Genomic DNA, 20,795 nt, shown 5'->3' with positions numbered 1-20,795 from the left:
TCTCTCTCTCTCTCTCTCTCTCTCTCTCTCTCTCTCTCTCTCTCTCTCTCTCTCTCTCTCTCTCTCTCTCTCTCTCTCTCTCTCTCTCTCTCTCTCTCTCTCTCTCTCTCTCTCTCTCTCTCTCTCTCTCTCTCTCCCTCAAGCAAACACACACACTCGGCAATCAGCAGAGCGTCCCGTTGCGCAATATCATGCGTGTAGCTACGTGTCGCAAGATCAGTGTGTGAGATGGATGTCCGGACGCGTAGCCTAGCTAGCGGCTCCTCGTCCGGAACCGGTCGCGTAGCCACGGCCTTTATTGATAAATAGAGACTGGGAAAACAGCGAATCATGGAACAATACGGTGAAGAAAATCATTATAAAGGGCAGCACAATCAGATGGAGAAAGGGAATGGTAAATAAAAGCACACTAGAGCTATATATAAAGGGAAAACATTTCCTAAACAAGAAACCTTTTACAATAATAATAAAATCGGCACTAAGCTGCGTGTACCCGCGTGTACGTGTGTGTATCTGCGTGTACGTGCGTGTACCCGCGTGTACGTGCGTGTACGTGCGTGTACGTGCGTGTACCTGCGTATACGTGCGTGTACTCGCGTGCACGTGCGTGTACCCGCGTGTACGTGCGTGTACGTGCGTTTACGTGCGTGTATCTGCGTGTACGTGCGTGTACCCGCGTGTACGTGCGTGTATCTGCGTGTACGTGCGTGTACCTGCGTGTACCCGCGTGTACGTGCGTGTATTTGCGTGTACGTGCGTGTATCTCCGTGTACCCGCGTGTACGTGCGTGTATCTGCGTGTACATGCGTGTACCTGCGTTATTGATTGACGAGCCTCGGCAATTGCTCAATATAGCCTACTGTGCACAAATACACAGTGATATATCACTCTATATTACTGTGTATTTGTGAACAATGGCGTGCGCGCTATATGTGTTGCAGCGGTGTATTGGACGGTATTGAAGTGAAGTTATTAGGTCAAATCAAACATTTGACTATTACTGGTACTGGTAGGTCTAGTACTGACACGTTGTATAAATTTATTAACTATCATTTTATTATTAAAACGGCCCAAGGGCCTGCGGTCACCCCTGCACAGCTGGAGGATATGTTATGCTCACAGGTGAGGTCACACCTAGCTGTGGCCTCATCATACATGCAGGTGATGCTCACCATCTTGGGGCTAAATGAACATAGATGTTATGGGGATTGGGTAGAGCAGGTTAAATATTACTTAGAATCAGCCTGGAAGCTACGAAAAAAATCTCCCGGTAAAGTGAAATTACCGGTGGGAAACTATCAAAAATAAAAAGGGAAACACCGATCTAAAGGTTCCCGTTCATACATACATGATGTACATACATACATACATTCACACAAAAGTACATTATATTTCTAACAGGTGGCAGCAGTTTAGCTCGCAGCAAATGGAGGTAATTCCATTCAATTAACACTGGTAAGTTATGTTTATTTAGATGAAATAGTAGGAAATAGGAAATATCGTCTTTGGCAGAATATAGTTAGGATGAAAAACATTAATATAAAACACGGGAAAGTTATGAGACAATGCATGTTGGGTAAATATTCTCTCCATTTAGCTAAACCATGTCCGTGGCAAAATGTGTATTTGGCTAATTATTGTTCGCCTACTGAGTACAGACTACACGTCTACAGAGTACAGTGTCAGATTTTTTGTTGCTGTGTAAGTATTTCTTTTGTTGTTGTTAGTAGGCCTATTATATGGAAAATTCTCCATACATACCATGCATCACATAATTATTCAGAGGTAGTCATGTGTCATGAAACAATAGGGACCGGTACGGTAGGTATATCACGAAATTATTATTATATTAATCACGTTTTTGTCAGCATCACATAATTTAAAGGGACAGTAGCCTCTAGGATTTTACTGCATACAACTGTACTTACTGTATAACAAATCGTCTATACCCACACGTACTTGTTACCAGATACCTAATTTAATTGTTATAATTAATTATACATCAACGCTACGAAATTTGAACGGCGCCGGCATAACACCCGCGACCGTGCTGCCACCCCGAAAAAGTTGCGTATTTGACAATTTATTTTGCAGGTTACAGACCGAGGGCTAATCAGAAAAGTGCAATTATATTTATACCTAAATGCTATTTAACCGAACGATATTCATTTTAGGGCAAATTTATCCATATTATAACTGAAACTATATGTCGTTTATAAGATATTACAATCCTTTTGCTTTTAAATGAATAAATAAGAAACACCCTCGGTCTGTAGCCCTTGGCTGGAAAGTGGTTTTGCGCATCTTATCAGATCGTGCGCTTTGAGTGGCGCCACCGTCGTTGTAATCAAACTGTAGTCGTTAGTTTTGAAACATTTTTTAATAATATTTCTAATGGTGATTGAACCATGAAACTTTTTATGTAGCGTAATTTTAACCTAAATTAGCTGAAAATAACCCTAGAACCTAGAGTAAACTCTCCCTTTAATGCTGTGGCTATAGACTAGTATATGCCCGGCAGCCGGGCACGGTCTTCGATTTCTTAAATGCCCGGCAGTTCCTAACCCTAACCCTAACACTAACACTAACCCTAACCCTAACCCTTGTTTACTTGAGATAACGCTGAAAATTAAAAACTGCCGGGCATTTAGGAAATCGAAGACCGTGCCCGGCCTGGGCATATAGCCACTCTGATAATTTAAGTAATGAAAATCTGCGCTGTGTAGGCCTACTGACAAAAATGCACGTCACTGCTGATGAATCTGGCCATGCTCTCTATCCTTTAACCTAGACTTGTAGTGGTTGAACACGGTCATTCGGTCAGAATATAAGGCTTTTGTGTTGGCTCTATTTGATCTAAATATTTTTATTCACAAAATACTTGCACAGAACACCAGCATTAGACTACTAGTAGCAGGAGTAAGATAATGTAAGATCCTATATTATCTTACTCCTGCTAGTAGTAGTACCGGTACTTTGATTAGATACATTGTGGATTTATGGGGAAAGGACGTTTAATGCATATAGTATATTATTACTAGTAAAGAGGTTCTTTTTATTTTATTTTTTATTTAGGCAATTATCCATCATAATATACAATACATAGCATACTTCTACAATAAAATTCTGAATTCATAAAATTGGATAACTACCAAGGATATATACACAAAAAGCATGACTAGCACACTTATTTACATTGTGGTCCTTGTTTTGCTATGCCTTGAATCTAACCATTACACTACTAATACTATCAGCACTATAACTATTGAAATATACAAATTTGTAGTTTTAAGGATATTCTCCACCTTTTGCACGGGTATTGCTCTAATGAATATTAAACGTTTATTGGCGAATGAATCTAATCAATCACTTGTTTTATTTATAGAGGAGATATATCTCTATGTTGATGTGACACCTCTGAAAGTGTAATTACCAACCACGTGCTTCATTTTTGGGCCGTCCGTCACTTTTAGTAACTCATTATTGACTACCTTAAACATATACTAAAAAAAACTGTAAGTCACTTCTCGATATGATATGCAAGTTGGTCATTATTATATGCCAGTTTGCAGTAGGAGTGGGGTACATTTTTCCCAACAGAAATTTTTCTAACGATCGTGTCGCATTTTCTATTCGTCAGTCACTGGCATCATTACTAGGTTGAGTTGAAAAGTTTGTTATAACTGCAATCAAGATGCAAATGTTGTACTCTGGTTTACTAATTTACATACAGTTGTACAGCAATTTCGCGTGAAAGATGCCTGGACGCTAGCAGTTAGTCTTGATTGTAACGCACAGTGACACACAATCAGTGAATCACCAAAAGCTTTTTTTGACTCGCAGCACACAGATGAAAAATTATACCAGAAGAGCTTGTAGCTATTTTAGAAATACAAGTTCTGCCAGGCAATCAACACTCACTGGAAACATGAATAATGTGACTCATTATTTAAAGCGCAGTGGCTGGAGGTACGGCAGCCGTCGTTCGTTGAAGCCCCTTTTTGGCGTTAGGGTTAGGGTTAGGGTTCTAGCCTAACTCATCTAAACTCTCAAATCGTGAATTTATTCCCCAAGGCGTTATTTCGAAATCTGGCGCCACCTGCCGCCATTTTTGTCTCGTTAAGTATGAAAGCGAATGGACTGCCGTACCTCCAGCCTCGAGACATTAAGATACGGCTGCCGTACCCGTAGCCACAGCCTATTTAAAAAGATAAATCAGAAAAACGAAAAACAACACTATACTATAGTATAGATTTAAAATTCCACTTGCAGTGCTATGCTTGCAGCTCGGTGATGTGGACGACCACACAATGTTTAGAAACTTAGATGACACCCTATGACCGCAGCTGGTGAACCACCTTTAAATAACAGTGTAAGATTAACTAGTATTATTTAAAATTAATCTAGGGATGCATACAAAGTCGCAGCCATAAATTCTGCAACCTAAACACAAACGTCTAAACCGTTCTATAACATTCAACAAATCGATGAAGAAATCCACACTGGCAGCAGCGGCACGAATAAATTACAAATAAACAAAGTGCTATCTACAAACATAATGACATTAGCCCTACGTTGATATGATCTAACAATTTCAAACAAAACAAAACTAACTTAGCTAACCAAGATTTCGTAGAGACACCATATTGGAAACACAAGAACAGGTATTGCGGGGATCCCCAAAGTTCGATCACGATGAGCGCGAAATTTAATCGCGTTTGCACGTACAACATATATATACTACGTGTATATCCCAATCCTAACAAGTAAAGATAACTAAGCTGTATATAATAAACTTTTATTATAGAGAGCTCAGTGGTAACGTTATGCCTTCAAGAAAAAGTGAAATCATGCTCACACCGAAGTGCATTTATAATACGAGTGTCCAGGACTAATGTTCAAAATATAAATTCATCCATACGAATGTCATTTGAATGATCAGAATGAATATATAAGCCTTAATTATTAGTTATTATGCATGGTGTATAAAAACGGATGAACCTGCCCTCTCTTCTTTACATAGTGCAAAGATTTTCGATCGATCCCATTAAAGCTACATTTCGCTGGATTCACATGCTACAAGCACATATTATCAAGAGCGTACCGTATAAATACCTTTTTTATACGCATCTTGATATTATGCATGATGTAGGAATGTTTTCTGTTTCGCAGCAGGTTGACCGTAGCGAGTGGCGTGCATCGCCAACCTTTGCCGTATATATACTTATAAAATACAGGTTTTCGATTTCGGAATTGCGGATAAACAAAAATTGTGGGCCTAACTGTACATACCAGCTGGCAGCAGGGCCGTACAGCCAGAGGTAGATACAATAATGTAACCCAAACCCAAGAGGATAGGGTTTGGGTTACATTATTGTATCTAAGCCAGAGGTAAATTTTGTAGGAGGCAAATGTTGTGAGTTAAAGAACAAGGAGCGAAGCGAGCTAATAGGGCGTAGTGTATGGAGCCCGCTTAATTTTTATTTGGAGAAATTTTTTGGGAGGCATTTGCCTCATGGTAGCTATACGGCCCTATACGGCCCTATACGGCCATTTGCCTAATGGTAGCTATACGGCCCTGATACCAAGGAGCTAAACACACGATATGTCTCACATACAGCACCACGTACGATACCTACAAAAATCAAGAGTATACAACCTAATTATATTTGCCCTAACCTATGAAAATTGATAAAATAATCATATATAAGGATAAGAAAAAGGGAACATGCACTCTCCAAGCCCTTGAAAATACCCAAAACCAGCTTGGCAGGGAACTGTTAGGTGCCCCACCTTACGCGGGTATTGAAACAATAAGGGGAGAGCTTGGATGGTCCACGTTTGAGGATAGAGAAGCGAAGAGCAAACTTAAATATTTAGGGAGATTAAATTATATGGATGAAGATATTGTTTCAGTTGCGTGGGGCATGTTCATGGCACCGCTGGTTTGAGAAAGCGACAGCAAAAATATCTCCTGGAATTGGAAATGCGCTGGAGCCGAGACACTAGCTCAGGCATTGCGGGTTTGCAGCAGCTTGCAGTTGCGGCTGGCTAGTGTAACCACAGGCACTTGGAGCGTTTCAATAAAATATAATGCTAAATAAATGCTAAATAAATGCTAAATAAAAATACGAAATCAATTTACTACCAAAGTTTCTCTACTCTCTTTCACCTATTATTGCTGACAATTTGCTGTAAATGCCATCCAAATGCTCATCTGCAATACACTGTCACACGCTGGCCACCGCACGCTAGCTGCTGCACACTGACACATAACTATATAGCAGGTAGGAAAGCGTGCTGCCAAAATTCGCTCGACGCTCGCTTGATTTCACGCGAATACAACACAAACATTCAACCATTCCACTCCATCTGTTTCTATTTGAAGGTCAGTGTTCACTTGTTATAAAAACATACTGTCTGTGTTCGTAACCGAGCCGTGTCACGCGAAATCACACAAAGCCTGACGAAATTCTCGCGTTCGCTCCCGTTGCGCAGTTTATGTAAATGGCTGCAAGTACAGGGCTATAGGCAGCGCACTGAATTTTGGGAAACTACCACACTGCTTTCCAACTCCCGTACGAGCCAGTGGAGCGTTGCGGCGCAAAAATGAGGTCACGAAGAGCGCCGGTGGGTGTTTCCTGATTCCGACAGCCATTTACATAAACTGCGAAACTTAGAGTAAACTCTCCCTTTAATGCTGTGGCTATAGACTAGTATATGCCCGGCAGCCGGGCACGGTCTTCGATTTCTTAAATGCCCGGCAGTTCCTAACTCTAACCCTAACACTAACACTAACCCTAACCCTAACCCTTGTTTACTTGAGATAACGCTGAAAATTAAAAACTGCCGGGCATTTAGGAAATCGAAGACCGTGCCCGGCCTGGGCATATAGCCACTCTGATAATTTAAGTAATGAAAATCTGCACTGTGTAGGCCTACTGACAAAAATGCACATCACTGCTGATGAATCTGGCCATGCTCTCTATTCTTTAACCTAGACTTGTAGTGGTTGAACACGGTCATTCGGTCAGAATATAAGGCTTTTGTGTTGGCTCTATTTGATCTAAATATTTTTATTCACAAAATACTTGCACAGAACACCAGCATTAGACTACTAGTAGCAGGAGTAAGATAATATAAGATCCTATATTATCTTACTCCTGCTAGTAGTAGTACCGGTACTTTGATTAGATACATTGTGGATTTATGGGGAAAGGACGTTTAATGCATATAGTATATTATTACTAGTAAAGAGGTTCTTTTTATTTTATTTTTTATTTAGGCAATTATCCATCATAATATACAATACATAGCATACTTTTACAATAAAATTCTGAATTCATAAAATTGGATAACTACCAAGGATATATACACAAAAAGCATGACTAGCACACTTATTTACATTGTGGTCCTTGTTTTGCTATGCCTTGAATCTAACCATTACACTACTAATACTATCAGCACTAACTATTGAAATATACAAATTTGTAGTTTTAAGGATACTCTCCACCTTTTGCACGGGTATTGCTCTAATGAATATTAAACGTTTATTGGCGAATGAATCTAATCAATCACTTGTTTTATTTATAGAGGAGATATATCTCTATGTTCAAGCCAAAAAATTGCATGAAATTTCTAGCACTTAATTATGTTACCACACAAATTTTGAATTTTTATGTAAAAATGGTATTTTGGATATTTCTCAATTACCAGAAAGAGTGAGGATACAAAAGTTTCGCCACATGTTAAGCACAATATGTACCAAAATAGCGCATCAGGATTTTTCTTTAAGTTTTATATTTACCGAGAAAAATTAAAAAAACTGCCTAAAATTTAAGTCGCACGTTTGAATTTAAAATTTTAGCGAATAAATAGACATAACTCATAAAATACGGCACTTAATAACAATCCCTGACGCACTTTTTTACAGCAATATGTTACCATTAAAACGAGTGTAAAGTTAAATTATTCCGAGTTGTAATCACAGAGAAATATCCATTTATACATCGACTACTAAGTCAGAAATTGGAACGGAGAAATCCTCATTTTTCACAATGATCGACCGCCTGTGTGAAAAATGGGTGAACGTATGTGAAATATCTACTGTTAGTACTTACTGCGACATATCCATGACTAACTGACACCACTAAATTGGTAAAATGTTCTATGCACCTTGAGAAATTCTGAGAAATTACGAGGTGACCAACGCAATTTACATTGAAAATGGTGCGAACCCGCCCATTGCCTGTCAACAAACTCGGACCTTATGTAAGGTTTATTGCGAGGTTTGAGAACTATTTTAGGCTCATGTGTGATACTTGTTGGATCAGGGTAGTAGTACAGCTGTAGCAGGGTTGATGTTGATGGATACTGGCTCAGTGAATATTGTGAAAATGCTGGTTGTATCATGTGTCTGACGTAATCATGACGTCAGCCGCGGCTCACTACACATGTACGCGGACAAGCAAAACGCTCTGACAGTTCACATGTACTGTTATATGGAGAAATGACCATGTACACAGGTGGCACATAGTGTTAGCCATCGAATAAAGTTGAAAATGAAAAATCGGTAAAAATTTTCCTAAAACCTTGAGAGTATCCTTAACCGGTCATACAATGGTACATTCTCATAAGGCGATACAAACTTTTCTCATGCCTAATTTCAACCGAATTCTTTTAGCGAAAATCATACTCTTCTGCCTCTACTGTTTCTACCTTTTCCATCAGACATTTCTTAACCCTATACTTAAAACTAGAATAAACAGAATTTGTCCTAACTTGCTGTGGTAGAGATTTCCAAGCTTCAATTGCAGTATAAGTAAATGAATTTTTCCACTGCTTCCCACCCTCGGTTTTGAAACTATGGAATGACAGTTTGATTGGTGATGTGGATAATTCAACTATGCCCACTAAAACTGTATAGTGCTGCGTGTACACTCCAGAACTACAAAGAGCATGAATACTAGTGAATACATCCTTTCTAATAATTCAAACTACTTGTGTTTCTGTTTATGCAGTCGACCAACTATTCGAGTATTGGTTTTGAGATCGTCGTGAAAGTGAAGTGATTAGAATCATGGCTACTCCATCTCGATCTGGAAGAGTGAGAAAACGGCCGTCAAAATATGAAGATTACGATGACGATTTTGAAACTACTAAGCCGGGATCTAGCAAGAAAGGTAGGAATGAATAAAAAACCAATAGTAATGATAACCAATAACAATCGGAATGTCATGATGTCTAGAAGCTTATGTCGTTGTGAGTTATGTTCCGTACATCCTTTCCTAGGTGACCTAGATGCGAAAAATGTCACCAACACGTGTCACATTTCTGTCGTTCTCCCTAGCCAAGGCAGAGAAGATTACCATATCGTTGAAAGCCAACAAGAGCGCTGGAGGGGACAGTGACAGTGGAGACTACAGCATTGTCAAGCGAATAGCCTCTGACAGTATGAGTTCATCGGCATCCGACTCTGGCCTGTCCGACACACCGCAGACCACGCGGCAGAAAAAGTCTCCTAGCAGCAAAAGTCAGCGGAAGTCTCCTGTCGTTCCAGCTGTAGTTCCAGCTGTCGTTACAGAAACAGTTACAACTCCTGCACAGCTGTCGGTGCCGGTGACCACTCCCAAGGTCCAGCAAAAGCCGGCAAAGCTCAACAAGAGTCCGAGGAAGACGAAACAAACGGTGAAGACCGAGCTCATTGTCGACACGACCGATGGCGGAAGAGAGTGTCCGGGCATCAAGCTGAAGTTGATTTTGTCGCCTAAGAATAAAGAACCACAAGTGGATACTGCGGGCGTGTCTGCTGATGTTTCTCATGCTACTGACGTTATTATGTCGGTGGTAAGTAGGTTTTGCGTGACAAACTTGAATGTGTGTCATGTTTTCTCTTTGTAATATTAGCTGGAAGAATTATTCTGGAATCTATCAATTAGCTGGAATCTTTATTGCATGTAATTCAAATACAAATACATGTACTGACGATAGTCTTTTTCATGGAGAACAAATCTGGTAGATGTAATAGTGTTGAGAATAGAATGTGAAGAATATTTCACTGGGCAGTGCTAGAGTTGTATTCATAGATTCAGTAAGTAGAGATAGTGTAATATCAAACACACACATATGTATATATACATATGGTTATTGTAGTATGTTATGGTTATGTAGCCCTGTAGCCCTGGAGACCTTGAGGCTTTCAACCACCGTGCCAAGTCCTGTGTGCTGCAGTGGCTGGGCCGAGTGTAGTGTAGTGACCCGAGAAGAAGAAGAGAAGTGTTATTTGTTTTGTAAAAACTCTGTGAATCTTTAATGCATTACTTAAAAATCTATGTGTTATAATTAATTTGGACCACATTTTTATACACCTACTTGCAGGCGAAGTCTCCTGCCAAAAATGTAAAAAAGACACCAAAGCCGAAACAAAGCAAAGACATTAACCTTGAACAAAAATCTACAGTTAAGTTAGCTACTCATGGAAAGGCTCTCAAAAGTAAGGTGTGTCGCACGTATTCTTATTCTCACCTCAGTTATCATGTGCCTGTAAATATATAGGACTCGGTTAATTCATGCTTAATTAAAATAGACCCCCTTAAATTTACGTGTTTCAAATGGGACTTTTACCTGATATTAGAAACTTTTGTGATAGCATGTAAAGTAGGCCTCAAGAAATCATCTCCAAGGAATGCGGATATGAAGCTATCATGAGCTAGTACATTGACATTATGCCATCGTGTCTTATACGTGCGTAGGACGAAGATGCGGATTCTGGTTCAACTATGTTACCCGAGATCGGAGGAGACACTGGTGAGACCAAGAAGTCTACGGGTAAACCAGGAGCACCGAAAAAGAAAAGGTGCAAGACGAAACTGCAGTTTAAATCTAAAAAACTGCAGTTTAAAGCTAAAAAACTGCAGTTTAAAGCTAAAAAACTGGAGATTGACGGCAACAAGGATGCTGACGATGAGATCGCGACCGAGGACCATTTCATTGCCGACAATAAGCTGGGAGTACCTGGTAGGTTCAGAGATGCAGGTATCCAACGTTTTTCCAACTGCCAAGGTATCGTTCACAGCATGTCAATATGTAGATTCACTGTTGGCTGTGTTTGAGTCATTACGTATTATTCAGGTGCATGCCACGATGTTTGTGGAACTTCTTCAGGCAGATTATTGTGTGCATACTTCAGTATGATAGGTCTTTCTGTATTTCTTGAAAACCGTGCTTTGTCTGACGTTGCTGTTACTATGACTACGAGTGCTTAGTTCAGGTACTGGTTTCAGAATTTGCAGAAGAAGTTAACATCACAGAAGTTGAGTTGTCTGAACCTCAGCTTGTCATCAGTGAGGAATTACATAAAAAGCCATTGAAGAAAAAACTCAAGAAGACTGGAACTCTGAAGCAGAAGAAATTGAAGGGAAAAATAAAAGCTGACGATGAAGATTCATTTCAGGATGTGTTGGGAGGTAACGAACGCGAGAAATAATATTGTTGCATCAATGGCCTTAATATCGGTGGCACGGATCACTATGTCAGTGGTAACGAACGTAAAGAAAGAGTTGCAATGAAGAGTGATAGGTAGAATATGTGCAATGAGCTGACATTTAACACCACTACAAAATTAAAAATTAAATAGCGGAAAGTGTGGTGATATGCAGATGCATATGAGATAAGTGACGAAGCAACAGCTCCCTAACTCAAAGTGCGATGTAAGTAAATGTAGTAGCGCATATGGATCGTGGTAGCACTCCATCTAAAAGGGCACTTTCAAAATTCATATTTGCAGAGAACTACTCTCGTTACGAGGTGTCACCTGATGAAGATGATGACTCTGAGAACGTAGATGGGTCCACACACTACGTCATGCCTCCCCCAAGTAAGACAGTGTCCGAATTCTTTGCTGAGAAGAGGGCGGCATCCAAAAAACACAATTATAAGAAGATGAATGAAGGAAAGGAAGGTAGAGAAGAATTTGGGGTAGGTGTGAATGAAATATACTGTAAACATTTCTAAGCATTGCATTCGCTTTGTTTCTGTTGTGCCGTTATCGTATACAAAGTTGTTTGTTCATATACTAGAAGTCTGCAAAAAAGGGCATGTATGCTGAAAAAAACCCAGAAAGGTATGTGGCAAGTTTTTGTTCTTTAAGAAAAAAACCGAGGACATCCGTGTAAAAGGGTTTGCATTCATTTAGAAAAAGAAGAAGAAGAAAAGGCGCCCGAGACCGATAACTGCATACATGCTGTGGGCTCGTGGCGTCAGACCTCGGATCCAAGCGGAGCATCCTGACTTTGGCAAGTGGTAACCGTGGAAATGGTATTAAATATCTATAGCGATCAAAACCACACAGGATGGAGGTTCTTGTTTGTGTGAAAGCTACTTGTGGCACTGAAGCATGCACATAACTTTTTGTATTACCGATCTTGTCATTAGTTAGTAGTTGTTTATGTTTTACTGATTAGGCGGTCGCTTATCGATTTGTTAATTGTGTTTCAGATTTTGCAAGTGTGAGTAAGCGGCTTGGAGAAATCTGGGGTAACTTGCTGGAGAAGGACAAAATGGTAACTATTGCACATCTGCAGTGCCAACTACATATGCATGTCTTAGCACTTGGTCACAATATATCAAATAACCGGCTGCATAGTTGGGAAATTGACGTCTCGGTCACTAGTTAGCCCTCGAGTATTACGCCAAGCTGAACCCCTGAGCCTCTGACGTTGAGGTGGTCATTGCCGTTTTGCATCCTCAGTAGCACTTTTACGTCCCCGATTACAAATAGACCCGCCATTTTTTGTGGTCATCCAAGCCAAAAATGCTTCACTCTCCTCAAGCACATTGCAGTGGTGCGCCTATGTTGAATGTCCGGTCGCTTTCTGTTTCAGAAATGGAGACGGGCATCGAAGAAGCTAGCCAAGAAGGGATCTACGCTGATAAACACAGGACGCATGCCAGCCCATCTCCTGCAGACGCCCATGTCAACGCATTTCAAAGCCGCAAAGTCTGGCTCCAGTGCGAAGCCCGCAGTGAAAACAGCTGACAAATATCAGGAGCTACTTAAGAATCAGAACATTCCACCAAATTTCCGGGTAAGCGTCACGACATGGTTCTCACACGTAGACGTCTGTGGCTGCGTGCGGAAGTCTGTATGCAGTAGTAGCTGTCACCTATAGCTAGTACTATTGTCTCTTGTTGAATACGGTTCTGGATACTACCGTATATGGATTAAATATGCGTTGTCGAAACGTTGTGGTTCTACAGCTAGGTGATCACTATATTACACTTACAGTTAGCTACAAATTGGCAATTTAATCCCACACTGATAACATATTAAAGTCTGTTTAGAGTAATGGTGAACAGAGGTGCTATACTGCTTAATACATTCAATAGCCAGTATGTTTTGCACCACTTGTCCTAAGAGAAAGGTAGGCCATATTCACTTTTGGCTTGGTGCCAACTATTTTATTATGCGTAGGTGACGGGTGCCGGCCCACTGGATGTCGCTGCTCACCTCAGACTACTTGGAGAATCTCTGGAGATCGTTGGAAATCGTCTGACAGAACATTCGGTGAGTCCTTTTATTTGCTCCTATTTTACTTGTTTCAATACATTTTTTTTCTAGATTTAAGGTTATCTCATTTGGTTACATTTAGCTAGTAGAATGGCATGAATATCCAGCAATCTGTCAACAATAATGGAACAAATCTGTATGGAAGGCATTCATATTTGGCATGTAAGGGGGTGATCCAGAAAGGCATCAGGTCATGGATCAAAGAAGGGTATGGGGAACATGCGATTCTCTTAACTGTATAGAGCAGGTGTATAGTGTGAAGAAACGAAGTTGTGGCACTGATCTTAAAGTGATTACGTCACCGTAAATGGTAAAAAAAATAAAAAAATATTTCCACTTTTTCACAAAATACAAGTAATTCTGTTCACTTTTTATGGTTAAATTGCTGCATTATACTTCTTATTTTACGATATTGTTCGATGTGAACATACACTCGTGACGCATACATAGACCATAGCAAGCAAGCAATAGTCAGGAACACTAATATCATCGGGTAATCGTCCAGGTTTTTTGGATTTTTAACTAGTTGAGAAACAATCTTATCAGGTAAGAATTTGACGATACATTAGTCCCGTTAGTTCTTACTTTTAATGTAAAAAAAATGGCAACAAAAATTTTACAAATTTTACCATAGAAAATTCGTGACGTAGTCAATTTAAGGGCTTGGCCAATGCTATTCGAATTTGGAACGTAGGGTCACGGTGAGAAGTTACATCCTTAATAGGAAAAGCAAGGTAAAGAGGTAGTGATTTGTATGGTACAGGGCAGATATTTTCGTTAAATATATATATATTTTTGGACAGGTTACGTACGACGAACAACAGTGATAGTGGTGACCCTCTGAGGAGTACTGATCGTCTGTGATGCTAGTATACACATGGAGTGTTTTATGTACCTGCCGTTCTTCATGCTCTCGTGCCCGTGCTCAACAACTAAAGTGACATTGCGTTCTGTTTTCAGGGGTTGGTCGTGCAGGGGAGCCTGTCTCTGCTGCTAGATTCGATGGTGTGTGCACTGGGACCACTGATGTGTCTCACGAATCAGGTTCCTGAACTCAATTCCATTACCGAAGACATTCAGCAGGATATACTCGACAACATAGCTTACATCATGCCAGGCATGTGATCGTTTCTCGGTCATCAATGTCCAGATCTGTGTCTTCACTTGGGGATTTTATCCCTTTCTGCCCCCCCCCCCCTTCCAACAGTGGCCTTACGGAATGTAAATAAATTGAAATTATTTAAAAAATGAAAAAAAATTGGTTTTTAACCAGCGAACCATGATCAATTTCCTGTTAGAGGGCTGTGTAAAGCCATATAGCTACGTATGATGAATGTATTGTTTATTAAGTAATGTAAATAAATTGTAGTTGTGTTTTACCACTAGATAAAGTTATAATGTATCAGAAACATAAGTGGTTGTGAAAATTTATTCGTTATTATTAATGCTATAGACACTGCATGACAAGCATTTTCTTCAAAATACACTTGCTAAACCTATCACCAAGCCAGGTTGTCTTGCAGCATTTGTGTATCACAAGCATTATATCGTCAATAATTCGATTAGTTTATATATCTATTAATAAGTTAACATCCTTTCCCTCATCATGAAACATGAAGCCTCCAACAACTAAAGATATTGCAAAGATTATTGGAGGAAGCCTTCCATATTTCTCCACACACGTTACATAAAAATACATTCTGTGTCACTGTGTCATCAAGTTGTGACAACATCTTGTCCATCTGCCACAATGACCAGAGCTCTCTGAATACCTTTCCTGCAATCCACCCGCATCTTTATCAGGAGTAAATAACAAAATTATAATTATTTACTCCCGATCTTATCCTGTGAATGCTATGCAAAAGACCCCAGCTCATTACTATTCTTCTTTACTAACTCTATTGACAGATAAATGTGGTATTTGAGAGCATCTGTGCATATGGACACAGGACCCGTGTATAGCTCAGAAGCAAACAACGCATTGGTATATAATTACATGCAGTACTTGTATATTTCAAGCACCTTTGCTCTAAAATTAAGGCATTTTTTAAATTGGACGGAAATTTCACTTGTAATGCACTGCTCGATTACATAAAATTACAGTAACCTGTCTTGAATGTTTTTAACTTTGCAGTGACGGACACAAAATAGCATGCATAGCTAATTTGTCTAGTTCTGGAAACCCTTAGAACATCAAATCGTTTAGCAGTCAATCAATCAGAACTGATATAACTTTGAAATAACCGAATTAAAATGCACCGTAATGAACAGCATGAATCGAGCAGCTTTTCACTGCATAACTTAACTAGGCAGTATGATATCGCACGTCAAATGATATGTGCAGTGTTAGAAAATTGGCAATAAGTATTTTTACGGGCTATAACATCCGAGCTATATCACACAATACAGACAACGATTACGAAAATAAGTGGAAAATACATGCAAATGACATCTCGCTCACGAATATGTACACAGAATATATCACGTGAATGTGTGAAACAGTGCAGACAACACGAAATGCACCTCACAAAAGTATACATAGACAGCAGTTATAAGCTATATATCGCACCATAATTACAGGGGATGGATGGACGTATACAATCAACGTGATAATGAGCAACTGTGTTCAACTAAACCCAAAACCCAAAAAATAGACGAGTGTGTTATGTAGCAGACACAGATTGGTACTGTGAGCTTTTAGGACGGATGACATACTAACATGTAAGGCACATATTACCAAGATCGTATTAAAAAGACCTTCTTTATACGCTCTTGATATTACATATGATATCATGCCTTGGCAATAATTGCTGCATTTATAACAATAAGGTGATAGTTACTGAGCAAATGTACTTCTACCTGGAACTACCAAGAATCGACAAAAACCCAGGTGGTTAGTATCAGCAAAGGTGGTTAATAGTGACGGTGGTAGTAAATCTACCACAGTAACCAATAAACAGAAACAATGTGAAAAAACGTAATGACCCCGTTTATGGTACCAAGTCAAATATTTCTGGAACATCACATAACAAGTAATGCTGCAATGACTAGTAATTTTAGTATTCACCAAAGAATTTTTTTACAAAGACGCATTAGTTCTATACAAACAAACACTAACCACAGCTCACTCGTTCATCAACACATAAAGACGTCAGTAGTGAGTTTTCTATTAGGTGTGGATTATATTAATATCTTCATACTATTACCACGTTAGGGTACTGTCGTCCTATCCGTATAGGAGCAGGTTTAACATCACATAACAAGTAATAAACAAAAACTTTATCAAGCGACACGCCCGAAAGTGTGCTTTTACTTTTGTTAAGGCTGCGCAGTATTACACAGCAACTTGGAGCACGACAAAATCCGTTATCCTAGCATTCTTACTATTTTATTGCATTGTGAAGCTCTCATATGATCAATCACAAGTCATACCGAACAACATATTACACGAACGATTACAAGTTTTCCCCCTCTACAATAACCCTGTAAGCACAGTGAGAGGTAAGGATGAGGAGGACGAGGAGGGACTTCATAGGGAGTTGAAATTGCCAGGCGTGAGACCGTCGTCCGTCGATCGCCTCCTCACCGCCTCCCTGATGTGCTCCGTGTGTGCACAGATCCTCTGCACTATTTTAGACTGCCCCCGCGAATCGCATCTCGTCTCCTGCGTTCCCTCCGACAGGGCGCTCACCGGCTGGGAAAGCATGGGACTAGACTGCGTGTGGGTGAGCTTTTCACCGGCTACCGAATGAGGTCTGGTTCGAAAAACAGCAATCGTGGAAAAAAAAGCAGAGATACAATTAGAAAGGAAAACAAATAAATGACAACATGTAAAACCAAGCACAGCATTTCAGGACAGTACAATAAGTTGCAAAGGTTACAAGTAAAAAGTTTTGTAAGGTTACAAGAGACTTTAACTTTATATGTATTAGAATTGCAAACGTTTATATGATAACTTAGGCACAACTTTGATACGATTTCCATTCACCACGCTGATAATATGGATCTTCTCAGATCACATCTCAAGCAAAAACTTGCTATATTGTTCATTACCCAGTAATATTGTTTTTCTATATGTTTATCATAGCTATAGAGATACGTGTTACGTGCATCAGTCACCATACCTGAGACGTAGTGCTCGATACAGTTGGTCAGTGCTTGGGGTCGTGACACACCCACCATTGGGGGGTGCCGCTTCGACCAGCGGTTTGGTTGGCGTGAGGTTTGAGACATCATGAGTGCCCCCTGGTGAGGGTATCATCAAAAACTGCTCCTTAAAATAAGCCGCTCGCTCCTCTTCAAACTGCTTCCGCTGTAGAAAATAATAATTTTCGTAAGCTGTGTGAAGCCGCTAGAAAAAAACAGCTTGTGTAGGTGGCTCTTATATTATCCCCTTCTTCCCACTTTTTGTCACACACTTTTCTTAAATCGTTATATCACTCTATCCTGCAGGCTAGGGAGTGCTAGGAATGCCATAGTATATATAATGAATAAGAATCCGTAAGCACTGGCAGCAGTGTATTAGTAGCTGCTGTATCTCACCTCTCTGCCCAATCTGATAGCACCATCTGTGAAAATCCTCCGCTCTTTCTCAAAGTTGCTCTTCTGCTCGTAAAACAACGTTTTCTCTTCGTTCAGTAGCTCCTTCTCCCCTAGAAAATTTTCGCCATTGAGGAACAACTGGCCATCCATCTGATCTACGTGGTTCAGAATGGCTTGCTGCAATAGAACAAACAACGACGAACGTGCTTAGTGATGAAAGAATGTGATTATGAACACACAATGACAGTTCCGAATTGAATATATACCTACAGACACGTAATGCTAGCCGCACACTATCCGACCCGAGCGTGATTTGAAGGCTTACGATTGGATTGAGATGTTCTAGTTTGGCTCGGGAGGCTTAAGATTGGCTCTGGAGGTCATTTTGGCCCGATTCGAATTTTGAATCGGGAGCAGATCGGGTCGGATAGTGTGCGAGGGCTTACGACGCGACTCGGATAGTGTGCGTGGCCATCCGACCCGATCGGCGAGCGCTGAAGAAAATTGACCAATCACAGAGCAGCGCCATGGGAACCGCATTCGAATGGAATGGCATTCGAACCATGGGAAACACTCCCGACCCTTAGTACACGCTAAATCCGCTTGGAACGCCACGAGAGTGCCATGGTTTGCGTCAACTTTGAGTCGGACAGTGTGCGGTGGCCTCCCGATTGATCGGGAGTGCGTCGTATAGTGTGCGGGGGCTTAGTGCTGTGCACAGTGCAAAATCGTATAGTGTGCGGCTAGCATTACTAACACTGTCTATACTGCAGTTGCAGCATGACATTTAAGCCTGCATAGTTCAATAAATTTCATTTAGCAATTGAAGCTACACATAAATTACGGTAACACCTGTGTGAATTGAATAACTTTTAAAAAGAGGTAGGAGTTGGTTAAGCATTGATCTCGCATACACAACGTTGGTGATAAGTGTGAACCCTGATACTTATCCATATATAACTCACCTGAAGCAGCAACTCCTGCTTCTCGACTACTTCTTTGTACCTTTCACACTTTGCTTTCAACGCCTCAATTTCTCCCATTACCTGCTTGTTTGGATGAACAGCTGAATCTGTAGGCAGAGGCATATAGTGAAGTTAATACAGTGCACAGTCAAAAAAGTGACTAAATCTTTTTGTAAAATATTATTATCATCGAAACAATATTGATTACTAATTATTTGTACGGTGTCTTAATGCCTGCTTTCGTTTCTTCTTTTTTTTTAAATTGAAAGGGTCATTTGCTGAGAGTGGTCTGCCTACCAACAAAAAAAGATGCATGAAAATGGTTGTGAACAATGAATGAGTGAAAGTGCTACAGCTGCACTGCCTCAGGGTAATAAATAAATTATTCAAGACACCTGTTATGTTGGCATACCGTCCTGCCACTAAACAGGTGGAGAATTCTACAATGTATTATCTGTCACGCACGCACGACAATAGGTGCTGCCCAGTAACATCTGCCGCACATGACCAGAGTGCGGGCTACCTCACATCATGGCTGAATACTGCTGTTAAATTTCAGCTCAATAGTATCAAGAGTCTATTTATTTCTATTTCTATTATTTATTGCTGCAAGTACAGGGCTATAGTCTGCGCAACTTGCTTTTGGAAACACCAAACCCAGCTCTTCCTAACTCCTGTACGACAGCAGGCACTGCACTTGAAGCTTTCAATAAAAATAATGCCTAACTAAATACGCAAATCTATTTACTACCAAATTCCATTGATGTTTCTATATCTCTCTTTCACGTATTATTGCTGACAGTTTCGCTGTAAATTCCGTCCAAAAATCTCCTAACGCAAGCGCGAGAGTCGATACAACCTGCCTGCCGAGCCATTGCTCTCAGCGCTCCACTGTGCACGCACTTACACTAAATATAATAAGGCAGGTAGAAAGCGGATAGCAAAATTCGTCATCGATCTCCGCTTTGATTCACAACTTATCCACACGCACGAATACACATCCAACAGCCTCCCACATTCGTTTCTATGTCAAGAACAGTGTTTCACAGCTGTTTATAAAAACAACTGTCTTGATGTTCGTAACCCGAGGCTGTGTGCATCCGCGAAATCACACAAAGCGTGACAAATTCTCTGCGTTCGCCCAGACACCTTGCGCACAGTTAATGTTAAATGCTGTCCAGAATACACGGCTATAACTAGACTGGGACTCGCTCCCACCTCCGATTACCCATCGAGTGACCTAAGCTAAGCATAGAGGTGGAGCGATGCCAGTCTATGCGACTATAGCGGCCGCTACTCTTTCCATCTCCCGACAGTCCTCGCCATTGACACGCTTCGCAAACAACGTTGCAGCCGTTGCGGCGCAAGAATGAGGTCACGAAGAGCGCCCGCGGCGCTTTCTGATCTAACAGCCCATTCACATTAACTCGGCAAGGTCCGAACTGGGCGAGAGAGAGAGCGCGAGTGTGTGTGAATTCGCGTGCACAGCTCGGTACCAACAGAGACAGTATGTTTATAACAAGTGATACCCTGTTCTTTCGACATAAAGAGAACAAAGATGGCAGCTGTTGGATTGTTCATCGTTCTTGTGAAAGTGTGAATCAAGCAGCAGTTCGGAACGAAGTTGCGATCCCGCTTTCCTACCTGCTATATAAATAAAGTTAAGCTGGCAAAAATTGACCCGCGAGATCCGCAATGCCCGGCGTGAACGGGTAATGTGC

General features: G+C 40.6%; 3 protein-coding genes across 6 annotated transcripts in view; 1 reads left to right on the top strand and 2 right to left on the bottom strand.

The window, feature by feature from the left end:
* The window catches only part of LOC106812573 (serine/threonine-protein phosphatase 4 regulatory subunit 3-like), a 47,207-nt gene extending 42,550 nt beyond the window's left edge, over positions 1–4,657 (bottom strand). The window contains 1 exon segment of the mRNA XM_014816474.1: positions 4,615–4,657. The gene's annotated coding sequence lies outside the window, so the exon portion shown is untranslated.
* LOC106812580 (HMG box-containing protein 4-like) lies at positions 302–14,952 on the top strand. 4 transcript variants are annotated; one of them, XM_014816484.1, is made up of 12 exons: positions 302–394; positions 9,021–9,182; positions 9,350–9,846; positions 10,378–10,497; positions 10,752–11,016; positions 11,283–11,465; positions 11,786–11,976; positions 12,194–12,293; positions 12,496–12,560; positions 12,882–13,085; positions 13,472–13,564; positions 14,528–14,952. In XM_014816484.1, the coding sequence occupies exons 2-12, from the start codon at positions 9,080–9,082 to the stop codon at positions 14,690–14,692; spliced, it is 1,986 nt and encodes a 661-aa protein (XP_014671970.1). In that variant the 5' UTR covers positions 302–394; positions 9,021–9,079; the 3' UTR covers positions 14,693–14,952. The 4 variants fall into 4 exon arrangements, with proteins under 4 accessions (XP_014671970.1, XP_014671967.1, XP_014671968.1 ...); XM_014816481.1 differs by lacking the exon at positions 302–394 and adding an exon at positions 1,400–1,455; XM_014816482.1 differs by lacking the exon at positions 302–394 and adding an exon at positions 1,648–1,701.
* Positions 14,953–14,982: 30 nt separating this feature from the next.
* Positions 14,983–20,795, bottom strand: part of LOC106812581 (afadin- and alpha-actinin-binding protein-like) — a 20,866-nt gene continuing 15,053 nt past the window's right edge. The window contains exons 3-6 of the mRNA XM_014816486.1: positions 19,075–19,181; positions 18,110–18,286; positions 17,692–17,879; positions 14,983–17,322 (exon numbers count right to left, since the gene is read on the bottom strand). Coding sequence (XP_014671972.1) covers positions 17,097–17,322; positions 17,692–17,879; positions 18,110–18,286; positions 19,075–19,181 — 698 coding nt within the window. The 3' untranslated portion in view covers positions 14,983–17,096. The remainder of the gene's footprint in view (positions 17,323–17,691; positions 17,880–18,109; positions 18,287–19,074; positions 19,182–20,795) is intronic.

The sequence above is a fragment of the Priapulus caudatus genome, unplaced genomic scaffold, assembly GCF_000485595.1.
Source record: "Priapulus caudatus unplaced genomic scaffold, Priapulus_caudatus-5.0.1 Scaffold663, whole genome shotgun sequence".
In the NCBI taxonomy this organism is placed as follows: Eukaryota; Metazoa; Priapulida; class Priapulimorpha; order Priapulimorphida; family Priapulidae; genus Priapulus; species Priapulus caudatus.
This window is presented reverse-complemented; position numbering and strand designations above follow the sequence as displayed.